Source organism: Castor canadensis, chromosome 6 (assembly GCF_047511655.1).
Source record: "Castor canadensis chromosome 6, mCasCan1.hap1v2, whole genome shotgun sequence".
NCBI classification, from domain to species: Eukaryota; Metazoa; Chordata; class Mammalia; order Rodentia; family Castoridae; genus Castor; species Castor canadensis.
In genome coordinates, this window is record NC_133391.1 from 73,397,887 (window position 1) to 73,414,890 (window position 17,004).

The following is a 17,004-nucleotide window of genomic DNA, read 5'->3' on the forward strand; positions in this document are numbered from 1 at the left end:
AGTCACCTAATTGACTAAACAGTAGCCTCCTCAGTGGGCTTTCTGTTTTTTTTTTTCTCCCTCCTTTTCAAATTATTCTTTTCACTGCAGTCAAAACAGACTGTAAGAAGCCCCATTTGACAGGATTGCAAAAGCAGGGGAGCCACTGGGCGGGAGGTGGGGGGAGGCGAGGATGATGGGGAGCGAATATGAGCAAAGCACATTTTATATATAGATATAGATATATGTCAAAATAGCAGAAGTACATTGTATATGTATAAAAATAGCATAATGTAACCCAGTAGCAACCAATTAAAAAAGGGGAGGGAGAAAGTGGCGGAGAAGGATGAAGAATGAGTAATAGGGGGTATTGATCAAATACACGCATGCATAGAAGTGCCATGAAGAAACACCTTTTTGTTCAACTAATTTATGTCAGTTAAAAAAAGAAAAGAAGCCTGTCTGTGTGGTGGCACACACCTGTAATCCCAGCATTTGGGAAACTGAGGCAATAGGATCACAAGTTTAAGATTGGCCTAAAATGAGGCCCTGCCTAAAAACACAAAACAAAACAAAAAATAATCATAAAAAACCCAAGTCTGATAAAGTCACTGCCTCACTAAAACCTTTAAATGATTTCTATTGATTTTCAGGTCAAGTCCAAACTTCTGTTAGTATGACAGAGACCATATTCACCAAGTAGTCCATGTGTTCCTCTAAACTCAGCTGACTTGACATCAGGTGAGTTATGTGACTGGCTTGGGCCAATGGGCGGTGAGTGGGAGCAGGAGGTGCCACTTCTGAGTTGTCATTCAGATGCTGATAGACAACTCACTCCCCCCCTTCCTCTGGAAACTAGGAAGGTCACAATGGCCCAGCCTTATTAGTATGGGTTCTTGAGTGACTTTGTGAGCAGAACCTCTCACCATCCTATGCTGAACATGTAATGTGGGTGAGAAATAACATTTTCTTTCTTTAGCCCTTGAGACCGAGCCCTTTTAAACTATATAAGATAGTTTACAAAGCTCTCTGTGCTCTGTCTCCCACTTACTTCCCTGGCTACATTTTTTTAACCACATTTCCACATCTTGCACGTGATTCTCTAAAATGGTCTTCCCTCCAAACTTACCTATATAACTCTGAGCATCTGTTAGGTATGGCTCAAGTGGCATTTGCTGACCCCCTATCCAAGTAAGTCACACATCATAACCCCCAATAGTTCTCTCTACATCATTCTTTGCCTCATTTATCACACTTGTAATTACATGAATGTGTGACTCCATAATCTCTGAGAGTAGGGACCCATCTCTGTGTTGTATCTTTAGAATTTAGCACAGGACCTGACATAGCAGGCACTCAATGAAAAAATTGCTTGAATGACTGAATATATGTTTAGGTTCACAAAGAATGATCTATTCTCTAATTTTTTGGAGACACTGGGGAATTGAATTTAGGATCTCACACACGCTAAGGCTCTCCCACTAAAGTCACCCCCAAGTCCTTTTGTTTGTGCTTTGTTTTTGATATAGGATTTCACTAACTGCCCAGGCTGGCCTCAAACTCATTATCCTCCCGTCTCTGCCTCCTGAGTAACTGGGATTACATGTACCAATGCTCTTGGCCTCTAAATTTTTTCTAATCACTTTCAAATAGTTACTCATTTGTTCACTTGTTAAGCCAATTTTTTTGTGGTGATGATTGAACCCAGGGCCTTATACATGCTAAGCAAGCTATGTTTTTTTATTTACTTTTAAAAAAGTTTTTTTATGGAGTACCTGTTCTAGATAAGCTAGGTTGTGAAGTACAACCAATACACCTGTCAGGTGTTTAGAGAAGAAAGATACAAGTAAGATTTCAACTAGTTGCTGAAATTTTATAGACAGTGTGGGTTTCCAGCTGAGCCTTATAAAATGAGTGAGATTAGAACACATCAAAAGCACTGGGTGAGTGTACCTAGAAGAGTACACTAGCAAGAGAAAAGACATTAGGAATGAGGATATCTTTTAGGAGAGAGTAAAAATAACAGCTCTTCTTACCCTTCCCCCATCCCTCCCTTCATTGTTCATTCCTTCACTACTGATTGAGCAAAGGGGTTACCCAGAACCTTGACAACTGAACAATGCTTTCTATATACCATTCACTGTAAAACCTGCTCCGCCTCTTATGAATGGAAAAATTGGTCTCTTCTTCCTATTATGCCTCAGTTCTGTTTTGGCCCCACCTTCCCAGACGGTAGAGATCATGTTTTTTACTTCTTTCATAGCTCTCCAACACTCATTTTTAATGCTTTATGCATGGGAAGCACACAATAAATGTGGTTAAACAATGAAAACTCTCTTATAAATTCCTAATGACTTGCTCTAAGCTAGGGAGGTTCCAAGCCTTAGCTCACGGCTAGTGAGGTTAGGGATTCAGGGTTAGATTTCTATACTGGAGAAATAGACAGCATAGCATGTTTATTTCAGGAGATTAGAAAAAATAAGTTTGTAGAAGAAAAATGAAAGTCGTCTAGAATCTCACCATTTAGTGATCACAACTATAATATTTTGGTACCTACTGTGCTAATTCCTTATCTACTTATGTATACATATATTTATAAAGCTAGTTTCACCCAGTTCAACTTTTTAAATGTGGTAGAACACACATGTAAAATTTACCATCTTAACCATTTTTCAGTGTACAGTTCAGTAGTGCTAAGAATATTCATATTGTTGTGAAACACATCTCTGACCTTTTTAATCTTGTGAATCTGAAACTCTGTACTCATTAAATTTTGTTTTTAACATGACATCTGTGAAGGTAGACGATAATATGTACTGAAAACTGTTAAAAAATGGGGGGTGGGAGGGAAGGGTAAGGGAGAGCAATGGAAGGGGTTAAATGGATCAAAGTAAAGTATACTTGCAGTGGGGATAGCTTGAGAAATCCCTTTGAACACTGACTTAGAAATTAATAACAAAAGACAGGGCTGTAAAATTGGTTCATTGTGTGTGGAGGTACTCATGTAAGTAAGTGAATGGAGGAGATGAAGGTAAGGGAATATGGTTGATGGACTTCATACACCTATATGAAATACAGCAGTGAAACCTCTAGCAATTGCCTGAAGTGGGGTGGGGAGGGGGTTGAGGAGGAGAGATGGTGGGGGTGATCTAACCAATGTACAAAATAAGCCTATTTGGAATTATCACAATGAATCCCCCCATGTACAATGAATATATCCTAATAAAGTTTTTTAGATTGTTTTTTCCAATTTAACAACAAATCATAAAATTTTCCATATTAAATATTCCATGATATTAAATATTATTTTAATGGCTATTATTCCATCACCATAATTTAAAAAAACAAAAAAATCCTTATTGTTGGATATTTAGATTGTTTTCATCATTATACATAATGCAGGGTGAACATTTTTGCATATTTTGTACATGTATCTTTGCATGGTCATTTAAGTATTTCCTCACAATAAATTCTCAGATGTGGAATTGCTGACTTAAAATGGTGCACATTTTAAGGTTTTGAAATGAATGAATTTGCATTTGAATGTGAGAGATTTCATCAGTGTTAAAACTCCCTGCAGCCAAATGGAAAAGGCTATTTCCCCACTCTTGCCAGAACTGGGCATTATTATGGGACACCTTTTCTTTGGAGACATTGGTCAGTTCCAAAATAAGCCTTGTGTCAAGTAGGAATCGCTCTCAGGCATCGCTGGGTGCATGCATGTTTTTGGGTAATCTTGACTAGCACTGACTTGAGACTCACGTACCTCTACAAACAAGATAGGGAAGATGCCCACTTTATCTCCTAACTTGCCTTCTGCCCAGTTCTCGTCCACTCGGCTGATCACAGTGATGATATCGTCCTGAAAGAGAAGGTCTCACGGTTAGCCTTTGTTCTCAGGTTTCAGGTGGGAAAACCTTCCAATGGAGATCAGTTTGGAGTATGGTGTAAGGGATCTTCCTGCTAACGTGAACTTTCTCCCCTTTATGGCAGCATTTGGGGCATCAAGATTACAAGAGGAGAAGAAATAATTTGGAGGATCAATTGAATCCAATAGGAAAATTTGGAAATGTTCAGAATTTTCCATTGTTAGCATAATCCAAGCTTCTCCTTTAAATTAATCTGATGGAGAAATTAAGATGGAGGTCATTCATACTTCTAGCCTGGCAAAAAGAAGGATGAATTTCATTCTCATTTTGAAGAGTTTTCAGAACCTATTTAGTTTTAATACATCAAATATAAAGAAGATTTTGTTCAATTTTTCTTGCTACTAAACATACATAAATTTGTACAAACATTTGAAAATACAGATAAGCAAAATAGGAAAAGTTCTATCTACAACAATATAGATAAAGCCACTGTTAAGAACTTGGTTAACACATTGCTTCCAAATTCTTTTATATCAGGATAAAAGATATATACACATAAACATTGATTTTAAAAAACTTTTTCAAAAACATACATAGGTACATTAAAGTGCATAAATCTTAGACGTAAAACTGGAGGAATTTTTACATTTGATTATAGCCACAAACTACCCATTTAACTCAAGATACAGAATCCAGTGCCCAGAAGACTCCTTTGTGCTCTTTCTCACTCCCAACAAAGGGTAACTGCTATTTTGACTTCTAGTCTTATAAATTCATTTGCCCACTATTATATTTCATACAAATGAAGTCATACAGGACACAATGATTTCTGACATAATATCAGGACCACCTTTCCATGTCCATACATTTTCATCATTCTATTTCCTGTATTTTCCTTCACTAAAGGCTTTCTAGAATGTCAGACCTTATGTTCCATGTTCCTAAGTAATTTAGATCAATCCATATGTAAATTCAAGTGCATGATGCATTTTCTTAGCTTTCTTTGTCCTTATAACAATTTACAAATAGACATTTATAGCTTATTATTTTTTTAATGCCTGTCCACCCTATCAGACCATAAATTCCATGAGTGGAAGGTCTGTGTCTGCTTGTTCATTTCTGTTTTCCCAGAACCTAACACAGTGGCACTCCTTCTGTAGGTGTCCAATAAATATTTCTTGAGTACATACATGCATGAGTGGCTATATTAATGTATGAATAAATGTCTGATTTACTCAAATAGAAAGTACTAGGAAAAGAGAAGCTTGGGGAGGTAGGATTTTGAGTTTAATTTGGACATGTTGAGTTTAGGAAGACCAGAGATTTCCTAGTAAAGCCTTAGCACTCCACAGTCCTCCAGAATGTACCAAGTCCTCTCTTCTGGTTCCTTTGTCATAAGTTTCTATTGATGTATCTGTTTCTTCCATTAGTCTGCCAGCTCCATGAAGCTAGGTAGGGTCACTTTGTTCCAGTGGCCAACTTGATATATGGATGAGCTCAAGGAATGAATGGTTGTAGAGCAAGTGTCTCTATTTGCAGATTCCTAGTGAGGAACAGGGAAGCAGACAGTGCTTTCTGCTTATGTCTTCCTCCATCTGTGTCCCCACAGCTCAGTGTCTAGTCTCTGGCATAAAGTAAATACTCAATAAATATTTGTGGAATTGAATTGTACCTCTCTAACTGTAGTGTAAGTATAAACTTTATAATTCAAGCTATAGAATGATCTCACTCTGAATAATGAGCTTTATTATTTTTAAATATGGAGGACAGTGAGGTTATCTAGTTCAAGGGAATCCAAAGTAACTATTGCTTATGGTAGTAGGATAATCCAAATATTTTATAAAACAAAAGACCTTTCTTGAGTTCTGTAGCAGTGCTAACCTCTTGTACTTGGATTAATCTCCTTATCATAAATAGTAAAGAATGAAAATAACTCCACTTTGGTTTCTATGAGAGGTTTTGGATGTCTATGGAATAATAAGAACTGAATACGAGAGTTAAAATAGTCTAGATTTTGTAGAACTGTCATTACTTGCAAATGGTGACAAGTCATCTGATGGAAAAGAGAGACAAATAAATCTCAGGGTAATTAATGTGCTTGGAGATTATATCTTGTAAGAGATTATTTATGTGTAAAGTTATTATTATGTTATTTTGTGTTTGAGTGTTTTGAATACTGTGTTTACAAAAACATAGACGTTCGTAGATGAGTAGAATTAGGTGGCCATAACTTGATCAGCAAGAATATCCTTACACGAAAAAGAAGTAGGGCCCGAGTTTTGCACGGTATTTTATGAAACTGTTTTTGTAACTTTCTGTCCATGTATGTTTCACCATTACTCTGCCAGAAAGGTGGGAAATGTTGCTTGTTCATGTTGTAGTACCAGTTCTGCAAAAAATATGTGCTCAAAGTGATTTTAAGATGAAAGAATGAACCAGTAAATACTTACTTTTGTAATTGCAATAGAAATGGTTTAAAGATTTCTACTTAAACATTTAGCTGATTTCTCCAGAGATTTTTACTTCCATGAAGTTTAAATTATACACACATTACCTATATATGCACACACATATGTATGTATATACTGATATAAATACACACATGTATAACATGTATACACTTTTTAAAAATAAGCAAGTATTAAATAACTAACTGCAGGTTCTGCCACAGTCACTGTGTGGACCTGGTGACTTTGGTGGCTGTCCAGAATCTTACCTTGAGGAAGGTCAGGCAATCCTTATTCTCACTCTTGTGCTTATCTCTTAGGTCAAAGTTGTAGAGGGCCCTGCAGAGAGGAGGCGGCTGGGGCAGCTGTTTGATGACTTCCACAGAGCTGGCAGGGAAGACCCCACTGACTCCATTGATCTCCCCCTGGTACCAATTCTCATCGAGTTGCCTCCGGAGGAGAATAACATCTCCCTTATTAAACCTCAGGTCACCAGGATTCTGCCCTCTGTAGTTGCATAAGGCCTTGGCTCGAGGTACCTGCAGTGGCACAGACCAATAAAATATGAACTTAGCTTAGAGGCTGGAGGGGCAGAAAGTGTAATATTAATAACTAATTACAAAGCACATTCTATGTGTTAATTGTGTGTGTGTGTGTGTGTGTGTGTATCATGTCTTCCTATCTAGGTAGACTTTTGAGATAGACATTTATTACCCTCATTTATCAGAAAGGGTGACTGAAACACAAAGTGGTTTAGTAACTTCCATAAATTGACACAGTTGGGAAACAGCAGATACAGGTTCTGAACTTATGCTTCCTGATTCTAGAGCTCTTGTTCTTAATCATGATGCCAGGAATCAGGTTTTAGCCTATGTGAACTTGAGCTAGCCAGTAACTCTTTTTGGATCTGTATTGACTTTAATTCTGGCTCCACCCCTTTCTACTTGTGTGATTATGGTTGTTTAATCTTTCTTAAACTATATTCATTTATATAATGGGGTGTCAATAGAATGCCTGCCTCATTAGGGTTTTGTGGGGAATAAATAATATCCCTAATGCATTTAACATCCTGCCTAGCATGTAATATGTGCTCAATAAATAGCATCACTTATTATCATCATTTATAATGGAGGGCTAATGCTATTCATACTATCTGCTCATCAATGTTGATGGGAAGAAAATGGAGATGAAAACCACCTGAAAGTAGAAAGTGCTATAGAAGAGCAATGTAGCATAATTTGTCTTCAGTCTGCTCTGGAAACTGTAGACCTCATGAGTGTTTGGATCATTAGGCAGCTCAACCGAGATAAAGAAACAATTAGTCAGAAATCAATCATTGTTTTTTAAAAATCAGCTCATGAATAATCATTTGTCAAATTGGTTGTTGTCTAAATAACTAATTCAGTCAAATGCATTTTTTTTCTAATTGAAACTGATTTCTCCACACAGAAATGGCTTCACTCTGGTCTTGCTTGAAATTAGCTTGGCAAACTGAAAGTTCTAAAGATTTAGGTTTATTTAAATGCCTTTCTGTCACCTGGGATTCTATTTTGGTTGTGCTTTTCTTTTCTTTTTCTTTTTTTGTGGTGGAACTGGAGTTTGAATACAGGGCCTTACACTTGCTAGGCAGGCACTCTACCACTTGAGCCACACCACTAGCCATTGGTAATGCTTTTTTCAGTGGGATGAAGTTGTTCCCTTTCACTGTGCTGTTCACAGTAGGGTGCTGCTAGGCATTAATTCAGGTCTTCAAGGATCTTCTCACTTTGCAGTGTTCATTTGAAAAGGGAATTCCAAGCAGATTAGAGGTATAGAGAAGGTCTAATATCCCTTTGCTGATGGGATGCTAGAGCTGTGGACACAGTAAGGACAGCCTGTGGGTCAGAGACACACAGGAACACAGTTCCTGTGGCCATGTGGAATTAGTCAAATAAACTAAGATACATTCATGTAATGAAAAACTCTACAGTCATTAAAACTGCTAATGTTGACATATCATCAATAACTGAGCCTTCCTCATAATGCAGTGTTAAGTGTAATAGAGATTGAAAAGTCATGTAGACTGGGTTTTTATTATTTATTAAAGTACATACTAAAGGATATGCTAGATATCTATTCATCAAAACATTGATTACTTCTAAGTGGTTAGATTTTTGAAATTAAAAAATGTTTCCAGCTACTTGGGTGATGAAGATCATGGAGATTGCAGTTTGAAGCCAGCCCAGGCAAAAAGTTAATGAGACCCCCATCTCAACAAATAAGACAGGCCTGGTGGTGTGAGCTTGTAATCCAAACTATGTGGGAGGCTGAAGATAGGAAGATCAAAGTTTAAGGTCACTTAGGGCAAAAATAAAAGACCCTATGTGAAAAATAACCAAAATTGTCATTCTCATTGGCTCTAGAGATGACCCACTTTCAGTCTATTCAAAGTGTACTCCTTTCTTCATAAACTTTGCTATCACTTCCACTAGAAAAAAAGGAAAAAAGTCAAAAGAAAAATAACCAAAAGAGGGCTGCAGTTTGGCTCAAGTGATAAGAGTTTCTGCCTGCTTAGCAAGCACAAGTCTCTGAGTTCAAACCCCAGTACTACCAACAATTTTTTTCCTAAGTGCTTAGCTGTGTTTTCTAAAATGCAATCATTATATTGTTTATAAAAATTGGATAAAACTGGTAAAAGGAAAATGAATGAAGCTGAAGGGCAGGAATGGAAAGTATAGAAAGAATTTAGGGAGAGAAAATAAGTGAAGCTGAGTAAAATAACAAAACCATGCAACTACCTTCTTTATGAGGTAAGGTCCCACTACATAGCCTAGGCTGGCCTTGAACTTGCTATGTAACCCAGGTTGGCTTTGAACTTTCGATCCTCCTGCCCTAGCTTCTCAAGTGCTTGGATTACAGGTGTATGCTACCATGCATGGTTTGCATCTACTCTTTTTGAGAAAGATGGTCCTCGTCTGAGAAGTAAGCAGGTAGAAGCAGGATGAAAACAGGATTTCTGGGGAAAGATTCAAATCTGCTAGACTTCTAGGGTTGGATGTGCTAGTAGACAGCAGTTGTCTTTCTGTATTCCTTCTCTGCAGTTTTCCATTGTAATACAAAGCAATTTTTCTGAGTATGTGAGTACCTGGAAAACTGGCTGGTCACATTGCCCCTCTCCCACTGGCAGCTAAGTTCTGGCCAATAGAGTGTAAGCAAGCTTCAAGAAAGGTCGTTACTGCCAGGCACAGGTGGCTCATGCTGTAATCCTGTAGCTACTTGGGAAGCTGAGATAAGGAGGATCACAGTTCCAAGCCAACCTGGGGAAACAGTTCATCATCTCCAAAATAACCAGAGCAAAATGGTCAGAAGGTATGGCTCAAGAAGTAGAAACCTGCTATGTGGAATTCAGGCATAGTTCCTGGAGCTTTTGCTGCCATCTTGAATAATGAAGATGAAGGCCATTTCTACATAGGGGATGACGGGGCCTGGGTGGCAGAGCTGGTGTACCAGCTACTTTGCCTCCAGATTTTGTCTGAAAGCTACATAAAATTCCATCTTGCTTAATGCATTATTCTTTTAGATTTGTAAAAAGAAAAGGAAAACAGAATGAAAAGATAAAGAAAAAAGAATCCAGGTCCCCTTGCTTTGCATAAAAATGATAATATCAGTTGTTAATAAAAATGATAATATCAATTGCTTCTTCCTATGTGCCAGATACTGTATTAATCACTCTATAATGTATTTTATTTAATCCTCATGATTTAATTAATATACTTTGAAATATGTATTCTAATTCTGGGGATCAGAAAAGTTAAAAGTTGCCCAAGTTAATAAAGCCAGAGGTGATGGATTTAGGATTTTGACTGAGGACTGTCCTCCAGCCCAAGTTCTTAACCAGTAAGCCAGTGTTTCTCCAAATGAAATCTGTCATTTATAACTACTAGAATCCTGGAAGCTGTTGAAAATATGAATCCTAGTCCCATTCCTGATCAGAATCTCTTAAAGTGAGATTTCTGTAGCTTTATATATATATATATATATATATATATATATATATATATATATGGTGGGATTTGAACTCAGGACTTCACACTGGCAAAGCAGGTGCTTTACCACTTGAGCCATACTTCCAGTCCATTTTGCTCTGGTTATTTTGGAGATGGGCTCTCATGAACTATTTTCCTGGGCTGGCCTTGAACCAAGATCCTCCCAATTTCAGCCTCCCAAGTAGCTTAGGATTACAGGTATGATCCACCAGTGCCTGGCTCATTTTGTTTTTATTAAGCTTCCCCACCATCTAAGTTTGATGCTACTGGTTTGAGCTATACCTTATTCTAACTCCAGTGGGGTCAATGGAATTTTGATGTAAGCTTTGTAAATTGCTAATCTACTTTCTTCTTTTCCTTCCTGGAAGATATTTCCAGTATAAGTGGCTTACATATTTTAATGAGTGCTGAGAACCAAAATTGTGTGAAGTGCTCAAATTCCTCTGAAGATGCCTAAACTGTGAAACCTGGAGAGGTCCTGATTGCTCATGTTCATCTTCCTCACCATCTTTTCTCTGTCTCTCCTTAACATAGGCAAAAACTATAAATTCTATATTTAACATTAACATTCTTTTCATCATCTTCCTCTTCACCCTGCCCTGGCATTCTCAGTTCTGGAGTCACACTTACAGAAAACATTAGCAGACAAGGCTGCAGGGAGGCAGAAAGTGACAGGAGTAGCGGGGAGGGAGAGAGAGGGAGAAGGTGAGGGAGAGTGCCCGAGAGAGTGAGTGACTCTGAAGAAAGAAATGAACCTGTACTGGGTTCTGCTAGGCCATGGAAAATTTTCTTACATTATTGCACTAGCATACGTTTCACGTGTCGTTTCATTTATGTGACCTCAAAACCCTATGATGTAGGTGGTGTTACCCTGTTTTACCAATCAGGAAACAGAAAGTTCTGAGGTGGTAAATGTCACTAGACAAGGTCCTGCGGCCATCATGTGGCTGGTCTGAAAAGGATTTGGGGTCATTTGACCTCAAAGCCCTGGTGCTTCCACCACACTCATTGCCTCCCGTCCAGCTGATGTCATGTTTTCCATCATAAAACTCACTGGCTCTGTTTTGTAATCAGAATCTGAATGCAATTTGCTTGCTGCTGGCTGCATTAGCATGAATTATTGAGCTCTGGAGCCCTCACATGAAAGGTGAGCACCTGAAGAAATTCAGCTGGTTGATTCTACCCAGTCTTCAACTGCTCTCCCCAGGGAAAAGAAGTCCAAGCTCCGCCTCAGCTATTACCCATGGTCTTGGTGGTAGCAGCTGTTTTTGCTCATAATTGTTTTCTGTCTCTACAGGGGTGAGGTGTAGGGGGACAGTGAGTGTGGAGGACTCATTGTCTTGGCATTACCAAACATTTCCTGGTGTTTTACTGAAAGACGGATATTCCAAATGGTAGCTTGTATGTGACTAAAAAGACTTCCTTTTTGAGAGTCAAAAAAATCTCAGGACAAATAAGTATGGAGGTCCCTCAAAAACTAAAAACAGACCCACCACATGATCCTGCTATACCACTCCTGGGTACATACTCTAAGGAATCAAGATCAGCTTACAGTAGAGATACGTGCACACCCATGTTTATTGCAGCATTATTCAAAATAGCCAAGTTATGTAAATAGTCTAGGTGTCCATAAATAGATGAGTGGTTAAAGAAATGTGTTATGTATACACAATGGATTAATCTTTAGACATAAAGAAGAACAAAATATGCAGAAAAATGGATGGAACTGGAGAGCATCATGTTAAAGTAAGCCAGACTTAGAAAGCAAATATTGCATGTTTTCTCGTATATATAGGACCTAGATTGTTAAAAAAGATATGAAAGTAGAAAGGGGGCTTTTGGGGGAGAGGGGACCAGCATAAGGAGGAAGGGGGACAAGAGAGAGTGATAGGGTAAATGTGATTAAAGTAAATTGAGCACGTGTGAAAATGTCATCATGAAACCCATTGTTTTGTACAATTAATATACTTTAAAAAAAGCAAGCAAGCTCAGGACTTCTGAGTTCCTGCAATTCATCTATTTATTTGTCTCCTCTGTAGAGTCTGGAACCACAGTGGCCATGATTTTCATGAAGGGATAATGTTGAGAACCCAGAAATGAGGAAACAAGGGTATGCAGTGACATTTGTAGTAGAATTATGTTGTTTTATCAAGCAACCCCTTCCCTGAGGAACCATCTGACAGGCATGTCATTCACTCTGGTCACACCACACATGGGGCTATGAGGCTCAGGCCAGTCATTAGGGAACCCAACAACCCCTGGCATACTGATGGCATAGGACAGACATATGCACCATTCAACTTTATCCAATTTTGATAATTTGATATGGAACAGAGGCTTCCATACGCCAACAAGCCCAGTGCCAACAAGTATCTTCTTTGAGAACTGATACGCAGATGTGAAAAACAATAATTCTTAGTTTTGGATCATGAGCCTCAAAAATGTTGACCTTGGACTACCAGGGCAATATAGTGCAGATCCAGTATTGGATTATGTTATTGGTGATATTTTTCAACCAGTAGATGCACTTCCCTAAAAGCAGCTGCAGACAGTACCAGAACAAGAGATCCAGTGAGACAGATTTTGTCTTAGTCTGTTTTCTGTTGCTAATGCTGAACACCATAGACTGGATAATTTATAAAGAAAAGAAATTTATTTAGCTCACAGCTCTGGAAGTACAAAAGCATGGTGCTGCAGTGCTGGGCATATGGTGAGGCCTCCTTTCTGGATATGACATGGCTAAGGGAATCACACAATGAGACAGAGCAAGCAAGCCAGAGAGCACTCACTTCGGCAACAAAGACATTCCTGCAATGACCCATGATCCACAAATCCAATAATCCATTAATCCATGACAGCAGAGGCATCGTGACCCAATCACCCCTTAAAGGTCCTACCTGGTCTCACCTCTTAACACCTCACAATGAAGATTAAATTTCAACATGTGTTTTGCTGCGGACATTCAAGATACAGCAATAGGTAACTAGATAGCTAGAGCCTCAAGAATAAAACTGGAACCCCTAGTTCCAGCTATGACAAAGGCTACGCAGTTAAATGAAATCCTATCCCCAAGTTATTTGTTTATTGTTTAAGTTATTTGGAGTTATTTCTAGTATGTAACATGGAATAATTCCTCCTTAAGGAACAGAGAGTGAAGGATATTCCCTTTATTATTTTGTTTTTCTTTCTTTTCTCAGGCCCTTGTCTCAGGCAAGTCTCAATCTTTAAGCCACAGCCCTGTTTTGTTTTTTTTAATTCCTTTCTCTCTCCTCCCATCACTTGACCACAAGGTAGACGTAGCCACGGAACACACACAGAAGAGAGAGGAGACTAACATCCTGGCTTTTGCGCCAGGGGACAAGGAAGGGAGCGTCTGGGCATGAGGCACGACCATGTGTCTGTTCTCTTTGGCCAATGAGATGGAGCAGAAGGGTTGTGAGTCACTCTCAGGAGGGACCTTCTGTTCCTTTCCACCTGCAGAGGTGATCCAGGAAGTTCCAGAAGGTGGAGGCTTTTTCGGCCAGGTGTGGTGAGAAGAGAGTGGAGTGAACCTGAAGGTGACAGTGCAGTGTGAGCATGAAATAAATGTTCTTTGAAATCATAAAACAGGGCTGGTGGAGTGGCTCAAGTGGTAGAGCACCTGCCTAGCAAGCGGGAGGCCTTGAGTTCAAGCTCTACTCCCACTCACAAAAAGGTCAATAAAAAACAAAAAAAAACCCCCAAAACTGGAACAATTCCTGATTATCAAAATCCTGAAACCACAAAACCCCATAACAATGAAATAAGCAAACAGTAGAATTCATAAACTGGTCCAGCTGCCAGTGAGTCCTAAGCTCATTTCAAATTTTAAATAAATGCAGGGGGCTGCAGCTAACAGGGAAAGAAAAGGAGCACGAGTAAAGCAGAGTCACCACAGTGACACACATAAGGCGAAAAGCAGAGCTGGGCACACTTTCCTTTGAGAAAAGTTTAGGCCTGGTTCTTTCTACTCTTGAACAAATTGCTTATGTCCCAGAGCAGGTCAAGGGCTCACTCATCACTGAAGAGAGAAGCCATCCTGGCCTTTGGCTCAAGTTCTCATTCACCAGACTATGAATCCTCTGCTGCTGGAGAATTCAGGTTTTGAGTCTGGAGTACCTCTCACCTCTGGACACAAGCAGTTGTTTAATAAATGCTTGATGAATGAATTGATGAACTAATCAAGGCACATCCAGGAATTGTTGTTCCTGGAGGAAAAGGATACATGCAAGATTGATAAACACAGGAACTAATGAAAAGCAAGATTCTTTAGCAAGACTTGAAAACTAAAAGGTTCATCCTAGTCATAATTTCCAAATTGCCTCCAATTAAAAAGGTTTGGAGACACACACACACACACACACACACACACACACACACACAAGGGTTCAGTACTCCAATATGCTCAGGAAACACAAAGTTAAACAAAGTCACTTTTTTTTTCTGACTGCTTCTCAGGCACTAATGTGATTTGTGTGCTTGTCTTTGGAGCAGTATGCAGGATTAGCAGAATGTGCCTGGGGAGTGCTGGCTAAGGTAAATGGACTTCCCTTGTGATTTCACTCAATTGGTCAACAAATTGTCCTGAATCATAACTTCTTAGCTAATGCTTAGCCAACTGAGCCATCCTGCTTCCCTCACTCAAGGTGATCGTCCTTTTGGAGGCTGGGTACCGGGGCAGTGGAGTGTTCATTTCAAAGTGTTGGTTTGCTCTCCTCTGGGAAGGAGGAAGACACCCCTACTGCCAATGCTCACTCAATAGGAGGATCCGATCCAGCTTGCCTTGGCAAAGATCATTGCCGCCTGGGCATTTAAGGTCACCAGAAAGCTCATGGTACTATATCTTCCCAAATGGAAATCTCTGAATCAGAGCATTCAAGGCAGGAGACACATATTCTAAGTTTCTTTTTATTGTGGAGACTTTTACTTGGGCAGGGGGAGGTATTAGGTTTAATCATTTAGAACACGTTTGAGTCAAGTGGGGCACTGGTTTGCATTCTTGCTTTTGTAACTGTGGCCCTGATCCTTAGATGGCACAACTCACAAACTGTGACATATTACTGCTTCCCTATTCCCAGAACAAGCTACAAAGCTGGGTTATCCAAACCCTGCACATTTCAGTAAGGTTTGGCTTATGCCCTGAGAGATGCCCTCTGAGCCCAATCACAGACACCTGTTCCATTTGGGATCTTGGGTCACACTACCTAGTCTTGGCTAAGAATAGTGAAAGATTGGGATACGTCATAGAAACTTGACCTCTGGAGGGGATGGAGACTAAGGGCTGCCACACGGGAGAGTCAGTTTACCTCCCTTACACCAAATTTCAGGTGAGCGTCCCTGGATGGCAATTCTTCATGCATGTGTTGTCTGGCATGGTTGCTGGGGAAGTAAGCGCTGTCTGCATGACTCCACTGGGAAGGGGCACCTGGAAGCTCTATGCATTTCTTGGAATCTACCTTGTGTCCCTTTTCCATTACTGTCTTTAATCTGTATCCTTTAACTGGAATAAACCTTAACTGTGAGTATACCAGCTTTGCCAAGTGTGAGCCTTTCTAGTGAATCGTTGGGAACCTTGGACAGTCTTCCTCATGGGTTTGTTGAAAGAACTAGTGAGCTAAATCATATAGAGTACTTAGTATAATGTCTGTCAAATAATAAATTCCCCGTAAGTAAGGATGCTTAGAGATTTTGCCCAAAGGTGGAGAAAGGAGGAACGAGCCTGCTGTTATACTTTCTGGCATGAGTTCCCCAGCTCCACTTGTAATTCATTCTTTTGTTTTTCTTTCAACAAGAATTTTTTTGAGTATCAGCTATGCTAGGTATTGTACAAGGGCCTTCACATAGCTTACATTCTAGTTAGGGGAACAAAGACCAAATTTATGATACACAAATAAATATGTCACTGCAAGTTGAAATAAATGTAAGAGAAGGAAGGGAGACAAGAGACATCGGGAGACAGGAAAGGAACTAATGTAAGGATATTGTTGGTCTCATATCTGTATTTACAAGTTGACTTTGTTCTGTGCCTTTTCTCGTGTCCCTCTTTCTCTCTGCTCAATCTTTTGTCTTAGACTTCTCTTATCCCAGTCAGCAGTTGAGTGCTGTGAGACCACAGGCTTCCCTTTCTTCCTTTGCCTATCTCCTGCCACTTTGAGTCAGTAGGCATGGTATCCCTTCCTCTCCTTTAAGTAGATGGAAACCAAACACTCAGGACATGTCAGTCCTCTTCACCCTGAGCCCCTCTGTACTTCCTGAGATCCAGGGATTCTGCCTCAGGAAAAAGCTGAATTTATGCCACATGGGCAGAGAAAAGGCCACTCATAACTGGCAGTCTTTTCAGGGCTTCCATTGACATACATTCCTGTTTTCCCTTCAAACATTTCTTCAGGATTGCTTTGGCGTGATCTCATTTAACACAGAAAGAAGGAAACAGTAGACATGTCCATAGCCACATCCCTGGCTCCAAACACAAGCTGACTCTCAATAAATATCTTGGAACTGCTCTGGAAATAGGCTGGGTGCCAAGTTTCAGAGATATTTAATGGGAAAGCATTGAACTCCCCAAGGAACCAAGGCATTTCTGTCACCATCTCTTTCAGGGGGGCAGGGCACAGAGCACCTGTGCAGATGGTAAGAGGTGTGTTGGAATCTGAAGGACAAAGTAAA

At 39.6% G+C, this 17,004-nt stretch overlaps 1 protein-coding gene across 4 annotated transcripts in view; it reads right to left on the reverse strand.

The window, feature by feature from the left end:
- Positions 1-17,004, reverse strand: part of Sh3rf2 (SH3 domain containing ring finger 2) — a 108,799-nt gene that overhangs the window by 49,837 nt on the left and 41,958 nt on the right. For all 4 annotated transcript variants that reach the window (XM_074076735.1, XM_020162585.2, XM_074076732.1 and 1 more), the window contains 2 exons: positions 6,565-6,834; positions 3,746-3,841 (listed from right to left, as the gene is read on the reverse strand). In XM_074076735.1, coding sequence (XP_073932836.1) covers positions 3,746-3,841; positions 6,565-6,834 — 366 coding nt within the window. The remainder of the gene's footprint in view (positions 1-3,745; positions 3,842-6,564; positions 6,835-17,004) is intronic.